The sequence below is a fragment of the Felis catus genome, chromosome D4 (genome assembly GCF_018350175.1).
Source record: "Felis catus isolate Fca126 chromosome D4, F.catus_Fca126_mat1.0, whole genome shotgun sequence".
In the NCBI taxonomy this organism is placed as follows: Eukaryota; Metazoa; Chordata; class Mammalia; order Carnivora; family Felidae; genus Felis; species Felis catus.
In genome coordinates, this window is record NC_058380.1 from 31,844,390 (window position 1) to 31,864,599 (window position 20,210).

A 20,210-nucleotide genomic window follows, 5' to 3' on the forward strand; every position below is an offset into this window, starting at 1 on the left:
GCATGTGTGTTTGTATACAAGTTCAAAGTCTCATCTGACTACTGCAATCTCTTTGTGACAGGCACCCTGGCTTCTACTCTGATCTCTTTACAGTCTATTCTTCATGCAGCAACCCAGGTCATCCTTTCGAAAGGTAATCAGATCATGTCATCCCCCTGCTCTGTCTCCTCCAAAGCCTTTCAGTTATACTTAAAATAAAAACCAAAATTCTGATGGCCTATAAGACCAGTGTGATATGACCCTCATCAACCACTCCAGACCTCATTTTATACCATTTTGCTCATTGCTCTTTGTGTTCTGGCCACAAATGTCTCTGTTATTCTTAGTCACACCAATATCAGCTTTGCCTTTGATCAAGCTCATCCTCACTTCAGGCACTCTTCCCCCAGGTATCTGTATGGCTAGGCATTATCACTTTATCCTAATGTCTGTTCAACAGCAGTTGAGAGGACTTCCTGAGAGGACTTCCCTGACCATCATAACTGGTAAAGGATCCCTTGTTACTCTGTTCCCTTACCCATTTCTTTTCCTTCCTGTTTACCACGACATTATATTGTATAATTACCTATTTATTTGGTAATTTTTCAACTCACCAGAATAAAACCTCCAGGAGAATAAGGATTTTGTTTTTTTAATGGATGTAACTTCAGACACACACACACACACACACACACACACACACACACACACGATATATGGAAGGATACAAGCCAAGCTATTTTTCATTTTAAATTTACAGACATAATTCAAGTTGAAAAATTGCAGCCATCTATTTTCTCCAGAGTGAAATACCTATCAAACAATTGTTACTAACTACTTGGGTTTCATTTATCAGAGAATAAAATGCAATAAGACAAAAATAAATCTTACCTCCAAATAAGAATTGTCAGACAACCAATCAACAATCAAATCATACACTAAAATAACTCTCCCTTTCCAAAATTCAAGCTTTTGTACTATTAGGAAAATTAGTTTATGAAATCACTCTGGCAATAGTTTGAAAATAACAGATTGCTAACTATAAGCAAAAGCTAAGCAATAATTATAGTGGACTCATTGAGTTTTAGTTACCCCTTGTTTTTGTTTTTGTTTTTTTTTTTTTCACATAAAGCATCAAAGGTCTTTTCTGTGTTGTTAACACATTCCAAATTTCAGAATTCAGAGGCTTAATTCTGTTTCAAATTATTCAAGTTAAGTATTAATAAAGAAGTAAACTGCTATTTAAGCTTTACTTATGGTTAATACATGCACTAACACTGCCCACCCCAAAAAAACAGATGTTTGAAAAAATTTCCCTTATTATGTGATTTTCGTTGTTGCTATCAAAACAAAGAAATGTGTCACCTATAAAAACTCTATCTGTACAACTAAAACTTGGAAACAAAATTATCTAATCTGTTTAAAAATATTCTAAATAAAGAGTTTCAGTCAAAATTTTTAAATGCGACTACAGCCCTCAGAGTGCTAGCAAGGTAATACTAAAACGGATGTAATGTTTAATGATAAGACTATTCACAAATGCGTAGCCAACGTTAAGGGAAATTAGTCAAGGATGGTGAAGCACTCTTGGGCTAGCTAGGGAGCTATCTAGGATCCAAAAGGGGAAAAAGATGGGATCATTATTAGAACAAAGGAAGCTATAATTACAGAAGAGGGCCACAGAATGATGGAGCACAGTTACTGATGACATATAGCCCAGCAAAGCGAAAGCCATTAGGCTATCCTGACCTCTCTCCAGTCCTCCTGTCAGTGCCTCCCATTGACTGAACCCAATCAAAAGCCAGAACACAAGGCAGACCAGTTGATGCAGTCCTTAGAAATCAGCCTCCTGGGACACAGCACAGTGCACAAAAGTGGAGAATAGATTTGGATGGGCAAATGAAAATTATCCATCAAAGTAGAACGGTAGTATTATTAGACTTCAAGAACAACTATTTGAAATTAGGGAAGACAAAACTCTCATTGGTTTATTTCAACAAAAACTTTTGCCTGTCTAATATAGTCAGCCCAGCTTACAATGCCATTCCATCTGGATGTATGCATCTTTATGAGCTCTGAACTACAAAAGTCATTAAAGCCAAGTATTAAAATAAATTTAATATAAAACAAAACTTTCAAATAGTTCTACAGTCAAGTATTAACCAAGGTTTTCAAAACTAATGAAATATCACAATGCCCTCACCAAAACTAACGTTTTGTAACATTAATGTTAACACTTATTTTAAAATATGCTTATCTCTCATGTTTAAGTATTTAGATTGTAACACTTTACAATATACAAAATATAATAGTACAGAATATGATTAAATGATTGATAAATAAATATAGATACATTGGGGGTACCTATTCAAAATATTTTCTGCTTGGGAAGCCAGATCATAAAAGTTTGGAAACAAGTACTCTCATATTCAGCTGTACTGAATACCCAGAAAAGTTTTAAGAAAAAAAGTCTTCATGCCTACAAAAAAAGGTATTTATTAGGCTACGAAATTTATTTCTTACTTGATCTTCCTTACCTACTATTCTCCCAGTTATTACTCTTATTCCCCTTGCATTTTTAACCCATCATCATCCAGATCTCCAATCCCTTATTTGATTCCTTCATTTGCACTAATATAATTCAGCCTTTTAGCTATCCACATATCAGGTAGTTGGGACCATCATACCTGACAAACTGCTGATCTCATCTCTCTTAACCAATTATCCGTCTCAGGCATTCATCTTTCTTGCACTGACAGCATGAAGCCTGCTCGGGATTTTCTGTCTCCCTCTCTCTCTGCCCCTCCCCCATTCACACTCTCTCAAAAATAAATAAATGATTTATTTTAAACCTAAAATATTTTTATGAATTTTTTTTATTTGAATTCCAGTATAGTTAACATATGCTGTTATATTAGTTTTAGGTATACAATACTGATTCAACAATTCCATATATCACCTAGTGCTCATCACAAGTACACTCCTTAAGCCCCATCCTCTATTTCACCCATTCTTCCACTCACCTCCTCCCTGATAACCATCAATTTGTTCTCTATACTTAAGAGTCTGTTTCCTGGTTTGTCTTTTTTTCCGCTTGTTTTTTTTTCTTAAATTCCACAAGTGAAATCATATAGTATTTGTCTTTTTCTGACTTATTTTGCCTACCATTATATTCTCTAGATTGCATCCATGTCACTGCAAATAACAAGATTTCCTTTGTTTTTATGACTGAATAATATTCCATTGTAGATACATACCATTACTCTTTATCCATTCATCAGCTGATGGACACTTGGGTTTCTACGATAAAAATTTGCTGCCATAGATAATGCTACTATAAACATCAGGGTGCATGTATCCCTTTGAATTAGTGTTCTTGTATTCTTTGCATAAACACCCCATAGTGAAAATGCTGAATCGTAGTTCTATTTTTAACTTTTGAGGAACCTCCATACTGTTTTCCACAGTGGCTCCACCAGTGTGAATTCCCACCAACAATGCACAAATGTTCCTTTTTCTCCACATCCTCGCCAATACCTGTTGTTTCTTGTGCTGTTGAGTTTAGCCATTCTGACAGGTGTGAGGGGATATCTCATTATAGTTTTGATTTGCATTTCTCTGATGATCAGTCATGTTGAGCATTCTTTTATGTGTCTATTGGCCATATGTACTCTTCTTTGGAGAAATGTCTGTTCATGTCTTCCCCATTTTTTAATTGCATTTTTTTTTTGGCATTGAGTTTCATAAATTCTTTATATATTTTTGATACTGACCCTTTATCAGATGTCATTTCCAAATATCTTCTTCCATTCTGTAGAGGTTGCCTTTCAGTTTTGTTCGACTTGCCTTTCAGTTTGATTTCCTTCACTGTGCAAATGCTCTTTATTTTTATGTAGTCCCAAAAGTGTATTTTTGCTTTTGTTTCCCTTGCCTAACAATACATATCCAGGAAAAAGTTGCTATGGCTGATGTCAAAGAAGTTACTACTTGTGTTCTCTTCTAGGATTTTGATGGTTTCAGGTCTCCCAGTTAGGTCTTTAATCCATTTTGAATTTATTTTTTAATAGGTGTAAGAAAGTGGTCCAGCTTCTTTCTTTTGCATGTTGCTGTCCAGTTTTCCCAATACCATTTGTTAAAGAGACTGTCCTTTTCCCATTGGACATTCTTTCCTGTTTTGTCAAAATTAATTGACCATAAAGTTTGGGTTTATTTCTGGGTTTTCTATTCTGTTCCACTGATCTGTGTGTTTATTTTTGTGACAGCATCATACTGTTTTGATTACTACAGATTTGTAATAACTTGAAGTCTAGAATTGTGATGCTTCCAGGTTTGCTTCTTTTTCAATAGTGCTTTGGCTATTTGGGGTCTTTCATGATTTCATATAAATGTTAGAACTGTTTGTTCTAGCTTTTTTGGTGGAGTCTTTCGGATTTTCCATATACAGTATCATTTCATCTGCAAATAGTGAAAGTTTCACTTCTTCCTTGCCGATTTGGATTCCTTTTCTTTTTGTTGTCTGATTGCTGTGGATAGGACTTCCAGTACTATGTTGAATAGCAGTTTGAGAGTGGACATCCTTGTCTTCCCCCTGACCTTAGCCAAAAAGCTCTCAGTTTTTCCCCACTGAGAATGAGGTTAGCTGTTGGTTTTTCATATAAAGCCTTTATCATGTTGACATATATTCCCTCTGGACCTACTTTGTTGAGGGTTTTTATTGTGAATGGATATTGTATTTTGTCAAATGTTTTTGACATATCACATTAAGTGATTCGGAAACACTGAACCACCCTTGCAACCAAGAAATAAATTCCACTTGATTGTGGCGAATGATTTTTTTTTTTTTATGTAGGTGAATGGCTTTCTGAACGTATTGTTTAATTCGGTTTGCTAGTATTTATTGAGAATTTTTGCATCTATGTTCATCACAGATAATAGCCTGCAGTTCTCTCTTGTAGTGGTGTCTTTATCTGGTTTTGCTATCAGGATAATGCTGGCCTCACAGAATTAATTTGTTAGTTTTCCTTTTTTATTTTTTGAAATACTTGGAGAAGAATACCTATTAATTCTTTAGATGTTTGGTAGAATTCAACTGTGAAGCCATCTGGTCTTTGACTTGTGTTTTTGGGTGGTTGTTTGGTTACTGATTCAATTTATTTGCCGGTTCAGTCTATTCAAACTTTCTATTTCTTCCTGATTCTAATTTGGTTAGTTATGTTTCCACAAATTTATCCACTTCTTCTAAGTTTGTCCAATTTGTTGGCATACAGTTTTTTCATAATATTCTCTTGTAATTGTATTTCTGTGGTGTTGGTTGTTATTTCTCCTCTCTCATTTGTGATTTTGAGTTTTGGGTTTTTTTTTGTTGTTGTTGTTTTATGTTTGTTTGATGAGTCTGGCTAGGGGATTATCAATTTTATTGATCTTTTCAAAGAACAAGCTCCTAGCTTTCTTAGTTTTGTATCATTTGTTTCTGCTCTAATCTTCACTGTTTGCTTCCTTCTGCTGGATTTGGATTTGTTTGTTCTTTTTTCTATCTCATTTAGCTGTAAGGTTAGGTTGTTTGAGATTTGTCTTGCTTCTTAAGGAGGCCTGTATTGCTATAAATTTCTCTCTTGGAACTGCTTTTCTTGGCACAAAAACAGACACATAGACCAATGGAATAGAATAGAAACCCCAGAACTAGACCGACAAACGTATGGCCAACTCATCTTTGACAAAGCAGGAAAGAACATCCAATGGAAAAAAGACAGCCTCTTTAACAAATGGTGCTGGGAGAACTGGACAGCAACATGCAGAAGAATGAAACTAGACCACTTTCTCACACCATTCACAAAAATAAACTCAAAATGGATAAAGGACCTAAATGTGAGACAGGAAACCCTCAAAACCTTAGAGGAGAAAGCAGGAAAAGACCTCTCTGACCTCAGCCGTAGCAATCTCTTACTCGACACATCCCCAAAGGCAAGGGAATTAAAAGCAAAAGTGAATTACTGGGACCTTATGAAGATAAAAAGCTTCTGCACAGCAAAGGAAACAACCAACAAAACTAAAAGGCAACCAACGGAATGGGAAAAGATATTCGCAAATGACATATCGGACAAAGGGCTAGTATCCAAAATGTATAAAGAGCTCACCAAACTCGACACCCGAAAAACAAATAACCCAGTGAAGAAATGGGCAGAAAACATGAATAGACACTTCTCTAAAGAAGACATCCGGATGGCCAACAGGCACATGAAAAGATGTTCAGCGTCGCTCCTTATCAGGGAAATACAAATCAAAACCACACTCAGATATCACCTCATGCCAGTCAGAGTGGCCAAAATGAACAAATCAGGAGACTATAGATGCTGGAGAGGATGTGGAGAAACGGGAACCCTCTTGCACTGTTGGTGGGAATGCAAACTGGTGCAGCCGCTCTGGAAAGCAGTGTGGAGGTTCCTCAGAAAATTAAAAATAGACCTACCCTATGACCCAGCAATAGCACTGCTAGGAATTTACCCAAGGGATACAGGAGTACTGATGCATAGGGCCACTTGTACCCCAATGTTCATAGCAGCACTCTCAACAACAGCCAAATTATGGAAAGAGCCTAAATGTCCATCAACTGATGAATGGATAAAGAAATTGTGGTTTATATACACAATGAAGTATTACGTGGCAATGAGAAAAAATGAAATATGGCCTTTTGTAGCAACGTGGATGGAACTGGAGAGTGTGATGCTAAGTGAAATAAGTCATACAGAGAAAGATACCATATGGTTTCACTCTTATGTGGACCCTGAGAAATTAACAGGAACCCATGGGGGAGGGGAAGGAAAAAAAAAAACAGGTTAGAGTGGGAGAGAGCCAAAGCATAAGAGACTCTTAAAAACTGAGAACAAACTGAGGATTGATGGGGGGTGGGAGGGAGGAGAGGGTGGGTGATGGGTATTGAGGAGGGCACCTTTTGGGATGAGCACTGGGTGTTGTATGGAAACCAATTTGTCAATAAATTTCATAAAAAAAAAAAAAAAAAGAACTGCTTTTCTGCATCCTAAAGATTCTGGACCATTTTGTTTTTATTTTTGTCTCCATGTAATTTTTTATTTCTTCTTGATTTCTGGTTGCCCCATTGTTTACTAACATATTATTAAACCTCCACGTGTTTGTGGTCTTCCCAGATTTTTTATTGTGGTTGATTTCTAGTTTCATAGCATTGTCAGAAAATATGCATCATATGACTTCTATCTTTTTGAATTTCTTGAGAGTTGTTTTGTGGCCTAATATATGCTCTATTCTGGAGAATATTCCATGTGCCCTTGAAAAGAATATGTATTCTGCTGTTTTAGGGTGGAGCGCTCTGAATATATCTGCTAAATCTATCTGGTTCAATGTGTCATTCAAAGCCAGTTTCCTTGTTGATTTTGTTTAGATGATCTGTTCACTGATGTAAGTGGGGTGTTAAAGTCCCCTACTATTGTTGTTTTATTATTGTTGAGTTCCGTTATATTTGTTATTTTTTTATGTATTGGGGTGCTCCCATGTGGGGTGCATAAATACTTATAATTGTTATATGTTCTTGTAGGATTATTATATAGTATCCTTCTCTCTTCTCTCTTGTTACAGTCTTTGTTTTAAAGTCTAGTTTGTCCAATATAAATATTGCTATCCTATCTTTGTTTTGACAACGATTTGCATGATAAATGTTTCTCTATCCCCTATTTTCAATCTGCAGGCATCTTTTCTTCTGAAATGACTCTCCTGTAGGCAGCATATAGATTGGTCTTGTTTTTTATCTACTCTGTCACACTGTGCCTTTTGATTAGAGTATTTAGTCCATTTACATTCAAAATAGTTATTGAAATTTTTCTCTGATCCTTTCTTGTCTTTCTCTCATGGTTTGCTGGCTTTCTTTGGTGATAGACTTAAATTTCTTTCTTTTATTCTTTACATCTCTATTACTGGTTTTTGAATTTGTGGTTACCATTCAGTTTGCATATAATATCTTCTGTATATGTGGTCTCATAAATTTAAACCTGTTCTTTATTCCTCTTCCCCCTACATTTTAGGTATATACTGTCATTTTACATCCTCTTATTTTGTGAATCTCTTGACTGATTTTTACAGATATACTTATTTTTACTGCTTTTGTGTTTCCTACTCTTCATTCTCTTATTTATAGTCTTTCTTTTCCACTCAAAGATTTCTAGTAGGACTGATTAAGCGGTCATGAACTCCTTTAGTTTCTGTCTGAGAAACTCTCTTATCTCTCCTTATATTCTGAATGATAGTCTTAACTGGGTACAGTATTCTGGGCTGCAGATCTTTCATTTTCAGCACCTTAAATATTTCATGCCCTTCCCTTCTGGCTTACAATGTTTCTGCTGAAAAATCTGCTGACAGGCAAACTCATGAAGTTTCCCTTGTTTGTATCTCTTTTCTCTTGCCACTTAAAAAAAAAATTGTTACTAATTTTTGCCACCTTAATTACTATTTGTCTTGGTGTGGACCTCCTTGGGTTGATTTTGTTGGGGGATCTCTGTGCCTCCTGGATCTGCATATCTGTGCCCTTCCCCAATAGATTAGGGAAGTCTACAGCTATTATTTCTTCAAATAAGTTTTCTGCTCCCTTTTCTCTCTCTTCTTATTCTGAAATACCTATAATGGGAATATTACACTTGTCAAGGTGTCTCTTTAAGGGAGGGTCTCAGCTTCCTAACATCCTCTGAGCTCTCCCAGAACCAAGCCCACTGATTTTCAAAATTCCAAACTTTATGTTCCGTTAGTTATAAGAACCCACGAATTCAGCCCCTCTCATTTTCAAAGCCAAATGTTATAGGGATTCAGCTTTCCCATGCAGACTCCCCAGGGTGATACTGTTTCTCGCCCTTTTCCGCACTTGTGACTTCCTACTGCCCGCGATGGCCAGGATTTTGCTTCCCACTGCATCTCCACCCTTCCTACCCTCTTTCATGTGGCCTGTTCTCTACCTTTAACTGTAGAATTTGTTCTGCCAGTCTTCCAGTAGTTTTCTGGGGTATTTACATTGATATGATATGTTACCTAGTTGTATCTGTGGGACAAGGCAAACTTAGGGTCCTCCTGCTCTGCCATCTTCCCAGCTTCCCATGTGATATTTTTTCATTCATATTTACTCAACTGCTCTGTACTGTGTGATTACTTTCTCATCAAGGACTTGGACTTTGCAGAAAGAACAGTTTTACATCAGTAGGAAAGAGTAGAGAAAGAATACTAATTATATTCATTCCCGTTATTCATTCATTCAAAATATTTGCTGAGCAACAGGAACTCAGCAATGAACATGATGATAGTGTGTATGTACTGAATGAAAAGTGTAAGAATCAAAGATGAATTTGATATATTCAGATTGAAACAATAGTGACACCACGGAGAAGAATGAGAAAGCTGAAAAGAAAAACAGAAAAATTAGAAGGAGATCTGGGTTAGAAATAAACTTAGTTTTTAACATTTTCAGATACAATAGTTGTACAACCCATTGGAAAAGTTCTGTGGACAGAAATATGAAACTAAAACAAAAGGGAAAGCTCAAAATATTGATTTGAGAGTCTTACTGATAAAGTTATAAAAAATAAATGCTCTTGCCATACAAGAATAGATTTAAGAAGATCTAAAGGCATAACTTCAGAGATTATCCACAGTTATAATGAAAAACACAGCCAAAGGAAGACTCAAAAGATAAACAGTTTAAGTAATAGCACAATAGAGTGGAAAGGAGAAAAGTTGTAACTACGAAGTGATCTAAACTATTTCATTCACCAAATAGATGGAGAGGGGAAAGTGAAAGCAAAGGATTAAACAAGAAGGCATTCATTAGCAAAATGCAAGATGGCAAATTCAACAGGAATTGCAAAAGTCCTTATAAAAACAACAAACAAACAAAACTTTCAAGGCCTATATTTGTAACTGAAGTGGCACCAAATAAAAAAATTAAATTTCCAAAAGAACTGCAGACTATCATAATTAATTTTTAATAAGAATATTTTGCTCAGAATAATTTTCCATTTCTTGATTTTCTCTAAGGTACACACAAAGGTTAAGTTTTTATTTACAAGAAAATAGCATTCAGTGCCTTACCAACGTCAACAATTTTGATAAGCATTTTTACTAAGTTAGGACTGCTCTGCTGAACATCTTACTACCTACCACTACAGCTATTCCTTATCATACAGAAGCAATCACTTCTCAGCACAGGCAAAACAGAAGGCTCCCTGGGTCACTAACTCTCATACAGTGCATTTATATTCAAGTTCCCTAGAAAACAGTAAAGTTGTGACAGTTGTAAAGAGCTAACTAAATGTTTATGCACTGAATTCAGAAGCACCCAAATATATAAAACAACTGATCACAAACATAAGCAATCTTACTGGTAAGAATGTGGTAACTGCAGGGGACTTTAATACTCCACTTACAACAATGGACAGATCATCTAGACAGAAAATCAATAAACAAACAATGGCTCTGAATAATACACTGGACCAGATGGACTTGACAGATATATTTAGAACTTTTCATCCTAAAGCAACAGAATATACATTCTTCTGGAGTGCACATGGAACATTCTCCAAGACAGATCACAAAACAGCCCTCAATAAATACAAAAGAATTGAGATCATACATACTTTCAGATCACAATGCTATGAAACTTGAAATCAACCACAGGAAAAAGTTTGGAAAACTTCCAAATGCATGGAAGTTAAAGGACATTCGACTAAACAATGAATGGGTCAACCAGGCAATTAAAGAAGAAATTTAAAAATATATGGAAAAAAATGGAATGAAAATACATCAATGTAAACCCTTTAGGATGCAGCAAAGGTAGCCCTAAGAGAAAAATACACTGCAATCCAGGCCTATCTCAAAAAACAGAAAAATCCCCAAAACAAAATCTAACAGCACATCTAAAGGAACTAGAAGCAGAACAGCAAAGAAACACCAAACCCAGCAGAAGAGAAATAATAAAGATCAGAACAGAAATAAACAATATAGAATCAAAACAACAACAACAACAACAACAAACAGTAGAACAGATCAATGAAACTAAGAGCTGGTTTTTTGAAAAAATAAAGAAAACTGATAAACTCCTAGCCAGACACCTCAAAAAGGAGAGTGGACTCAAATAGATAAAAACACAAATGAAAATGAATTTATTACAACCAATCCCTCAGAAATACAAGCAATTATCAGAGAATACTATGAAAAATTATATGCCAACCAACTGGACACCCAGGAAGAAATGGACAAATTCCTAGACACCCACACGGTACCAAAACTCAAACGGGAAGAAATAGAAAATTTGAACAGACCCATAACTAGTGAAGAAATTCAATCAGTTACCAAATTTTTCCCAATAAATAAAAGTCCTAGACCAGATGGCTTCCCAGAGGAATTCTACCAGACATCTAAAGGAGAATTAATACCTATCCTTCTCAAGCTGTTCCAAAAAATAGAAACAGAAGGAAAACTTCCGGACTCATTCTATGAAGCCAGAATTACCTTGATTCCCAAACCAGACAGAGACTCCACAAAAAAGGAGAACTACAGGCCAATATCCCTGATGAACATGGATGCAAAAATTCACAAGATACTAGCAAATCAAATTCAACAACATATAAAAAGAACTATTCACCATGATCAAGTGGGATTCATTCCTGGGCTGCAGGGCTGGTTCAATATTCGCATATCAGTCAGTGTGATACATCACGTTAATAAAAGAAAGAATAAGACCACATGATCCTGTCAATAGATGCAGTAAAAGCATTTGACAAAACGTAGCATCCTTTCTTAATAAAAACCCTAAAGAAAGTCAGGATAGAAGGAACATACCTAAACATCATAAAAGCCATCTATGAAAAGCCCACAACTAATCTCATCCCCAGTAGGGAAAAACTGAGAGCTTTCCCCCTGAGATCAAGAAGACGACAGGGATGTCCAATCTCACCACTGTTGTTTAACATAGTGATGGAAGTCCTAGCATCTGCAATCAGACAACAAAATGAATTAAAAGGCCTCAAAACTGGCAAAGAAGAAGTTAAACTTTCATTTTTTGCAGACGACAGGATACTCTACATGGAAAACCTGAAAGACTCCACCAAAAGACTCCCAGAAGTGATACATGAATTCAGCAAAGTCGCAGGATACAAAGTCAATGTACAGAAATCGGTTGCATTTTTATACACCAATAATGAAGTAAAAGAAAGAGAAATAAAGAAACTGACCCAATTTACAACTGCATCAAGAACCATAAAATATCTAGGAATAAACCTAACCGAAGATGTAAAAGACCTGTATGCTGAAAACTATAGAAAGCTTATGAACGAAACTGAAGACACAAGAACATTCCATGCTCATGGATTGGAAGAATAAGAATTGTTAAAATGTCAATACTACCCAAAGCAATCTACACATTAAATGAGATCCCAATCAAAGTTGCACCAGCATAATTCTCAAAGCTAGAACAATCCTAACCTTTGTGTGGAATCTGTAGTGTATGAAAAGGCCCCAAATAGCCAAAGTAATATTGAAGAAGAAAACCAAAGCGGGAGGCATCACAATCCCAGACTTTAGCCTCTACTACAAAGCTATAATCATCAAGACAGTATGGTATTGGCACAAAAACAGACACATAGACCAATGGAATAGAATAGAAACCCCAGAATTGGACCCACAAATGTATGGCCAACTAATCTTTGACAAAGCAGGAAAGAATATCCAATGGAAAAAAGACAGTCTCTTTAACAAATGGTGCTGGGAGAACTGGACAGCAACATGCAGAAGAATGAAACTAGACCACTTTCTTACACCATTCACAAAAATAAACTCAAAATGGATGAAAGACCTAAATGTGAGACAGGAAACCATCAAAACCCTAGAGGAGAAAGCAGGCAACAACCTCTTTGACCTCAGTCACAGCAATTTCTTGCTTGACACATCTCCAAAGGCAAGAGACTTAAAAGTAAAAATGAACTATTGGGACCTCATGAAGAGAAAAAGCTTCTGCACTGCAAGGGAAACAATAAACAAAACTAAAAGGCAACTGATGGAATGGGACAAGATATTTGCAAATGACTATCGGAAGAAGGGTTAGTATCCAAAATCTACAAAAGAACTTATCAAACTCAACACCAGAAAAACAATCCAGTGAAGAAATGGGCAGAAGACATGAACACTTTTCCAAAGAAGACACCCAGATGGCCAACAGACACATGAAAAGATGCTCAACGTCACTCCTCATCAGGGAAATACAAATCAAAGCCACACTGAGATACCACCTCACACTGGTCAGAGTGGCTAAAATGAACAAATCAGGAGACTGTAGATGCTGGACAGGATGTGGAGAAATGGGAACCCTCTTGCACTGTTGGTGGGAATGCAAACTGGTGCAGCCACTCTGGAAAACAGTGTAGAGGTTCCTCAAAAAATTAAAAATAGAACTACCTATGACCCAGCAATGGCACTACTAGGAATTTATTCGAAGGATACAGGAGTGCTGATGCCTAGGGGCACTTGTACCCCGATGTTTATAGCAGCACTTTCAACAATAGCCAAATTATGGAAAGAGCCTAAATGTCCATCAACTGATGAATGGATAAAGATGCAATTTATATGTACAATGGAATACTACTTGGCAATGAGAAAGAATTCATGCCACTTGCAGCAATGTCAATGGAACTAGAAGGTACTATGCGGAGTGAAATAAGTCAGTCAGAGAAGGACAGATATCACATGTTTTCAGTCATAGGTGGATCTTGAAAAACTTAACAGAAGACCATGAGGGAAGGGAAGGGGAAAAAAAAAACAGTTACAAACAGAGAGGGAGGAGGCAAACCATAAGAGACTTAAATACAGAGAACTGAGGGTTAATGGGAGTGTGGGGGAGAGGGGAAAATGGGTGATGGGCATTGAGGAGGGCACTTGTTGGGATGAGCAGTGGGTGTTGTATGTAAGCAATAAACCACGGGAATCCACCCCAAAAACCAAGAGCACACTGTACACATTGTATATTAGCCACTATATATATATATATGTATATATAAAACTTTGAGAATAGATTTGTTGTCTAAATCTTAATCCTAGTTCTATCATAAATAATATATACAAAAAACAAATTGTTATATGTCACTAATATATATTTATATATAAAATTATAAGTTTATACTTTATACATGCAATGCTATTATATACACCAAAAAGTAAACTAAAATAGAGATTTAAAAAGAATTAAAAAAAACCAAATATACTGAAATTGTAATATTTTCTTCCTTCACCCCAGTCAATCATCCTGCATACCTGCTGGGGTGCAAACTCTACTCTGGAGACCACACTGTAGCTATACAGAAGCACCTGTAGTTCCCAGAAACACTGCATTTCATACCTTGCATTCACTATAGTTGAGCATTCTACAATGCCACCCTGAAGCCCTCCAAAAAATATACAGCAGCAATCTTCAATAATTGTTCAGGTATAAATGTCTTTACGTTATCTTTTACCTAATCTCTTTCCCCCTTCTCATTTCCTCTTCTCACTTGCCATCCCCACACTTATTCCCATTCAGATTTAGGTCTCCCTCTTAAATTCCCCATGTACCTGTCTATATGTCCATTATAGAATCATTATCTTTTTAAGTCTCTGTTTCCCTACTAAACTATGTTTATAGGCTCGGGCTTATCTTTTGATCTCAGGAAGCTGAATGACTAGCTTTGGCAGACACTAATCTGTACAAATAATCTAGCCTAATACTCTGATAGTACAAATGACTTAGAATGAGATTCAAATTAAACACTGTGTCCATAGTCCAGGGTACTAAAACTATTGGGCTGCTCTACCATGATAATGTGTCATTTTCTTTACTGTATCTCATTTCTTGCTCGCTAAAAGCTCAGCAGTATATGGAGCAGCTGTAAAGTTCTCTTTACAATAATCTAAAAATAAGAATTCAATGTTTTACAAATATATATAAGACAAAAGAAAACTTAAATAATATCTAAGAGATTTTTTTTTTTCATTACTAAAATACCACATACCATGTGTTTTCAAACAAGGTATCTGAGTCAACTGCTAAAAATCATACTCATGTGGCCGGTTCACAGAATGTTGTTCTGGAACATCTATGTATCTTAATTTATACCAGTTATAACCCACACTTTTCTCAAAATTATGCCCACTCAAAGCATTTATTTAGTAATAACTCAGATTTTAGGCTATTATAGAAAAAGAAATGAATTCTACAAGTGTGGTCTGGCAAACTTATTAATAATTAATTACAAAATGTTTACTTACATCAAATACAATAAAATTGAAGGACTCAAAACTTCATCTGAGACCATCATATTTTTAGTTTTTGCTACTAAAATGCAAGAATTTTATCTCTTGAACTAATAATGTCAGAAATACATTATGTCATTATGTTTATAAACAACAGAATGTCTTAAGTTTACAAGACCAGTGCTCTAACCCCGGAGCTATGGAGTCAACCGAGAATGTCTTAAGTTTAATTTTTCTTTAATGTTTATTTTTAAGACACACACGAGTGCGCGCGCGCGCGCGCGCGCGCGCACACACACACACACACACACACACACACACACACACACACACACACAGTATGAGCAGGGTAGGGGCAAAGGGAGAGAGGGCGACACAGAATCCGAAGCAGGCTCGAGGCTCCTAGCCATCAGCACAGAGTCCAACCTGGGGCTGGAACTCATGAACTGCGAGATAATGACCTGAACCAAAGTCGGGCACTTAACCAACTGAGCCACCCAGGGGCCCCTTAAGTTTAATTTCTAAGTATGGATGCTATTAGACCATATGGGAATACAGCATTCTGAGCATTAGCCACCAGGAATCATTCTAACTAAGCATTTAGAAATTAACTTTATGTTCAACAGTCTTCTTGTTCTTTTGTCGGGCTCAAAAAGTATTTATTATACACATACACTTTTGAAAACACCTGTAATTCATCCAAACCAATATGCTACTTCTTAGCACTTTCATGCAATCTCATGCTAAAGCCGTTTCCACATTTGTAAATCTGGATGCTTGGACTAAATGAACGCTATGGTGCCTTCCAAGTCTAAAATCCTGTGACATCAACTTGGAGTATATTTTACCACTTAAAAAGTGACGTGTGAATGGACTGTTTTTCTTTGTAAGTCATAACTATAATGACTCTGTGGAGACAATAGTAACAAACACACTACACAAGTATAATAACATTAAATAAAGTATTAAAAGCAAATCTGTGAATAATCATTACCAAATGATTGTATTTTATGAAAGGATTCAAGAAGAAATTCCTTAGAGGCCCTCTAATGAGTCAAGCACTAGGTTAACTATTGTTTTCAGTGAAAGAAGTCACTGTTAGTCTTGAAAACATCGTATGGGAAGCCAATGACATATTAGATTATTTTTAAACTACCATTATAAATCCAGGTCCAGGGGTACCTGGTTGGTTCAATCAGTTAAGCATTAAACTCTTTAATTTAGGCTCAGGTCATGATCCCAGGGTAATGGGATCGAGCCCAACGTCAGGCACTGCATTGAGTGTGGCGCCTGCTCAAGATTCTCTCTCTTCCTTTCTCTCAAAAATAAATAAAATAAAATAAAATAAAATAAAATAAAATAAAATAAAATAAAATAAAATAAAATAATAAAATAAAATGATAAAATAAAATAAAATAAAATAAAAATAAAATAAATCAAGGACCAAAAACCTACAACTTCTCAGAAACTATTCCATAAAAGCACTAGTATAAGGCCCAGGAAACGAGGAAAATATTCATTTATTCAACTACTATTGCTAATATTGTAATGGTTACAACTTATATCAGACTAATTATGGAACTGACACTGTTGACTTTACACTTATTAACTCATTTAATCTTACAGCAACCCCATGAGATATTATTATTATCTGAAGCCAAAAAGGTAGTGACTTGTTCAAGTTCACTCAGCTAGTAAAGAATCAAACTACTATTCCACTTCAACTACCATTTCCAACATTCAATTATTTTTCTATTCCTGAAGAATTTCCACTTGAGAAATTAATTTGGTTCACATCAAATATATATTTATAAATATGTTTATTTTATTATCTCTTGTGTTACATTATTTTCTCTGACTAAAGAAAAATAATTGACTCTGGCTATTTGTGTGGATTATATCAAGAGCACAGTGCCATCTGAATTGACTCTGATTTCTGGTAGAATAAACACAAAAGTCTAAACGTTTTAAAAATTTTGTGTTGATGCATCCACTATTCTCACAAAAATTCGGTCTCCTCATATGAAGCTGAGAGAAAAGATCAGGAATACGCCAGAGTAATCATTAACCACTTAAACACAATCCGTAAATTTCCGACGGTCGACATGGGTAGTGAAAAAAAGACACATTTTTTAAACGGTTTGAAACGACCATCTTTTTACATAAGCCAAACACATTTTTCTAACGATACTTCATCCTAAAACCTTCTCTAACGTCATGTTAAAACTGTCTAAAACTGGCGGGTCCATCTCCCATCTCAGTAAAACTTTCTTTCCCTCTACCCTACCCCCGTAATTCTTCCTATGGGTACCATATTACTTTCTATCTACAAACTTTACCTGTTCTTCAGCGCTCAGGACTCGACTCCCTTTCAGCTTTCCATTTGGGTAATGAGTACATTCACCACACACCCACCACACCCTTGTGGGCCTCCACTCAGGCCTGCTCCTCCTCCCGGGTTCTGCAGCACCAACCCTGCACGTAACAGCTACGCCCCCCGTCCCCTGGCCCAACCCATCCTCGGACACGTGCGACGATGTTTGTGTCACTCCATCAGTCCCACTGGGGACAGGACTCACTTACCGAGAAAGAAGCGCCAACTTTTGCTCCAGCATCATCTCTAGCTTCTGGCCCTGTTTGGAGATCCAATGGTCCACTCCATGCAGGCGGTAGCATGTCTCCAGCATCAACCTGAAGTCCGCCACGAACTCGGTGATGCCGCGGTACTGGCCGCCGGCGAACTTCTCCTCCATCTGCAGCAGACACATGCCCTGCCCGACCTGCTGCGGGAGGGCGCGACCGCCCCGGCCCCCGCTGCGCGGCCCCTCAGCCACCTCAGCCTCCCCGAAGGCAACGCCCCCCAAGGGCTGCAGGAAGGGGGCAGTGAGGCCCCGGTGCTTCTCCTGCAGGAACTCGCCCAGGATGCGGTAGCCCTGCTGCAGCTCATAGGTCAGGTCCTGCTCCTTGCAGCCACCGCCCCCGACCACCATCGCCTCTTCCTCCTCCTCTTCGTCGTCCTCCTCCTCCTGCGACGAAGTACCCCTCCCTTGAGCCGGCCTTGAGGCCGGGACCGCCACTGCCATCTCCTCCTCGTCGTCCTCTTCCTTGGTCGCTGGTGGCGGCCGCTCCTCCTCCCCGGCAGGCTCCATCTCCCCCGGCGTCTCGGGCACGCTCATGGCCCCGGCAGAACCACGTTGGGCCGTGTGGAGACGCCGATCGAGGCGCCGGGGAACGCGTGAGCGCGGGCCGCTTCCTTAGGGCTCGGCCTTGCCCCGCAGCCCCAGCCGCATTGGGCTTTCCTCTCAGCCGCCTGCTCCGCTCGCTACCCGCGGGGGTCCTGAGCTTGTAGCCGGCGGGGCGGGGTTACATGGCGCGCTGGGGAGGGGGGAGAGAAGAGGAGAGCCTAGGTGCCCTCCTCTCCCCTCCCCCCGGCGGCGGAGCGCGCCAGGCCCTCCTTTGCCTCACCCCTTCGCGCCCCGCCCGCCTGCTCCTCACCGGCCAGGCTAGGCCTGGCTGCCGCGGCCTCGGCGCCCCACCCTCTCCGGGCCGGCCGTAAGGGGGTTGGGAGGGGACGAAGAGGAAGTGAGGATTCTTCTCTAGCCGCCCCGAAGGGGGCTGCAGCACTGGGCTGCGGAGGCTGGGGCTCCTCCTCCTCTCCCCTTACACCCGCTCCCGCCCCCTCTCTACCTGCGGGGTACCCGGGCAGGAGGAGGCGGCGCGCGGAACGGCCCCGGCGACAACTGTCAGTTAGAAGTCCCGCTGGGCCGAGGGCGGGGGGAAGGAAGGGGAGGGGCGGAGAAGAAGAGGGAGGGCACTCAAGCAACCCCCCAGGCTCTAGAAAGAGGCAAAAAAAGGGCACCGTCGCCATCCACGGTGCGCATGCGTAGTAGAACAGCCCCACCCACCCCCTTCGCGTCTCGCCCAGCTACGCAAAAGCACTGACTTGGGTTGCGCGACCGGCTCCGAGGCCTATACGTTGCGCGGACCAATTATGTCATCAGCATGTAGCCTACTGTTAAGGGGCGGAGTGGGGAGAGAAGCAAGGCGCCTGCGCAGGAGTACTCGACACTGCCGAAGAGGCCCAAGGGCTTTTAAAGAAAGTGAAAGAGTTTTTTTTCTTTTGCAAGACCCTAAAAGCCCTAAAAACTAAAATTAATCCTGGGGCGCTTGGGTGCTTCAGTCAGTTAAGCTTCTAACTCTGGCTCAAGTCATGATCGCACAGTTCCTTCGTTGGAGCCGCATGTCAGGCTTTGTGCTGACAGCTCAGAGCCTGGAGCCTGCTTCAGATTCTTTATCTCCCTCTCTCTCTGTCCCTCCACTGTTCTTGCTCTGTCTCTCAAAAATAAATAAATGTTAAAAAAAAAAAAAAGGGGGGGGGAATAAAAACTAAAATTAATTCTGAAGGACCTTGCTCCATAAAACCCTTGTTAATGGCAAATGAATAGTGAGAAGGCACAAAATGTAAATCCTATCCTGTTGTAAATTTCATATTTTCTGTACCCACCTTCCCCCATGTAACTGCCGGGTTTTTAATATAAAACTAGAATTTTATAGTTTAGAAAACAGGTTCAAGGACTCGACCAACTAAAACATATGTTCACATGGAAAAAAAAAAAGATAATTTGTAAAACTGTTAATTTCTAAAACTCTGGTCCAGTTCTTGACCAATTCCTATTTTAAGTAATGTCTTGTTTTCAGTTAAAATTAACATATTCCCACCTCCATTCTTGAGATCTGCTAAGAATAAAGGAAGGGAATGGAAACTTATTAAAAATCCTTGGGGTTATAAAGTTTTGAAATATTTCAAGTCTAAGCTGCACAGTATTAGGTCGCTAGCCTTACAATGTCACCATACATTTAAAAATTACTTTTGAATGTCTAAAACGTGGACTCCTCATTCATTTTAATTAGGTAATGCTTAAAGTAAGTGGGGTGAAAGAGTGTAA

The 20,210-nt window shown here is 38.6% G+C and overlaps 1 protein-coding gene across 3 annotated transcripts in view; it reads right to left on the minus strand.

Moving 5' to 3' along the window:
- KIAA2026 (uncharacterized protein KIAA2026 homolog) overlaps positions 1 to 19,092 on the minus strand; it is a 131,458-nt gene extending 112,366 nt beyond the window's left edge. For 2 of the 3 annotated variants that reach the window (XM_045043710.1, XM_045043709.1), the window contains exons 1-2: positions 18,952 to 19,092; positions 17,848 to 18,639 (exon numbers count right to left, since the gene is read on the minus strand). In XM_045043710.1, coding sequence (XP_044899645.1) covers positions 17,848 to 18,440 — 593 coding nt within the window. In that variant the 5' untranslated portion in view covers positions 18,441 to 18,639; positions 18,952 to 19,092. Of the gene's footprint in view, positions 1 to 17,603; positions 17,735 to 17,847; positions 18,640 to 18,951 lie in introns of those variants that run through there. The other variant, XM_045043711.1, reaches the window with a different exon arrangement.
- Positions 19,093 to 20,210: the final 1,118 nt, after the last annotated feature.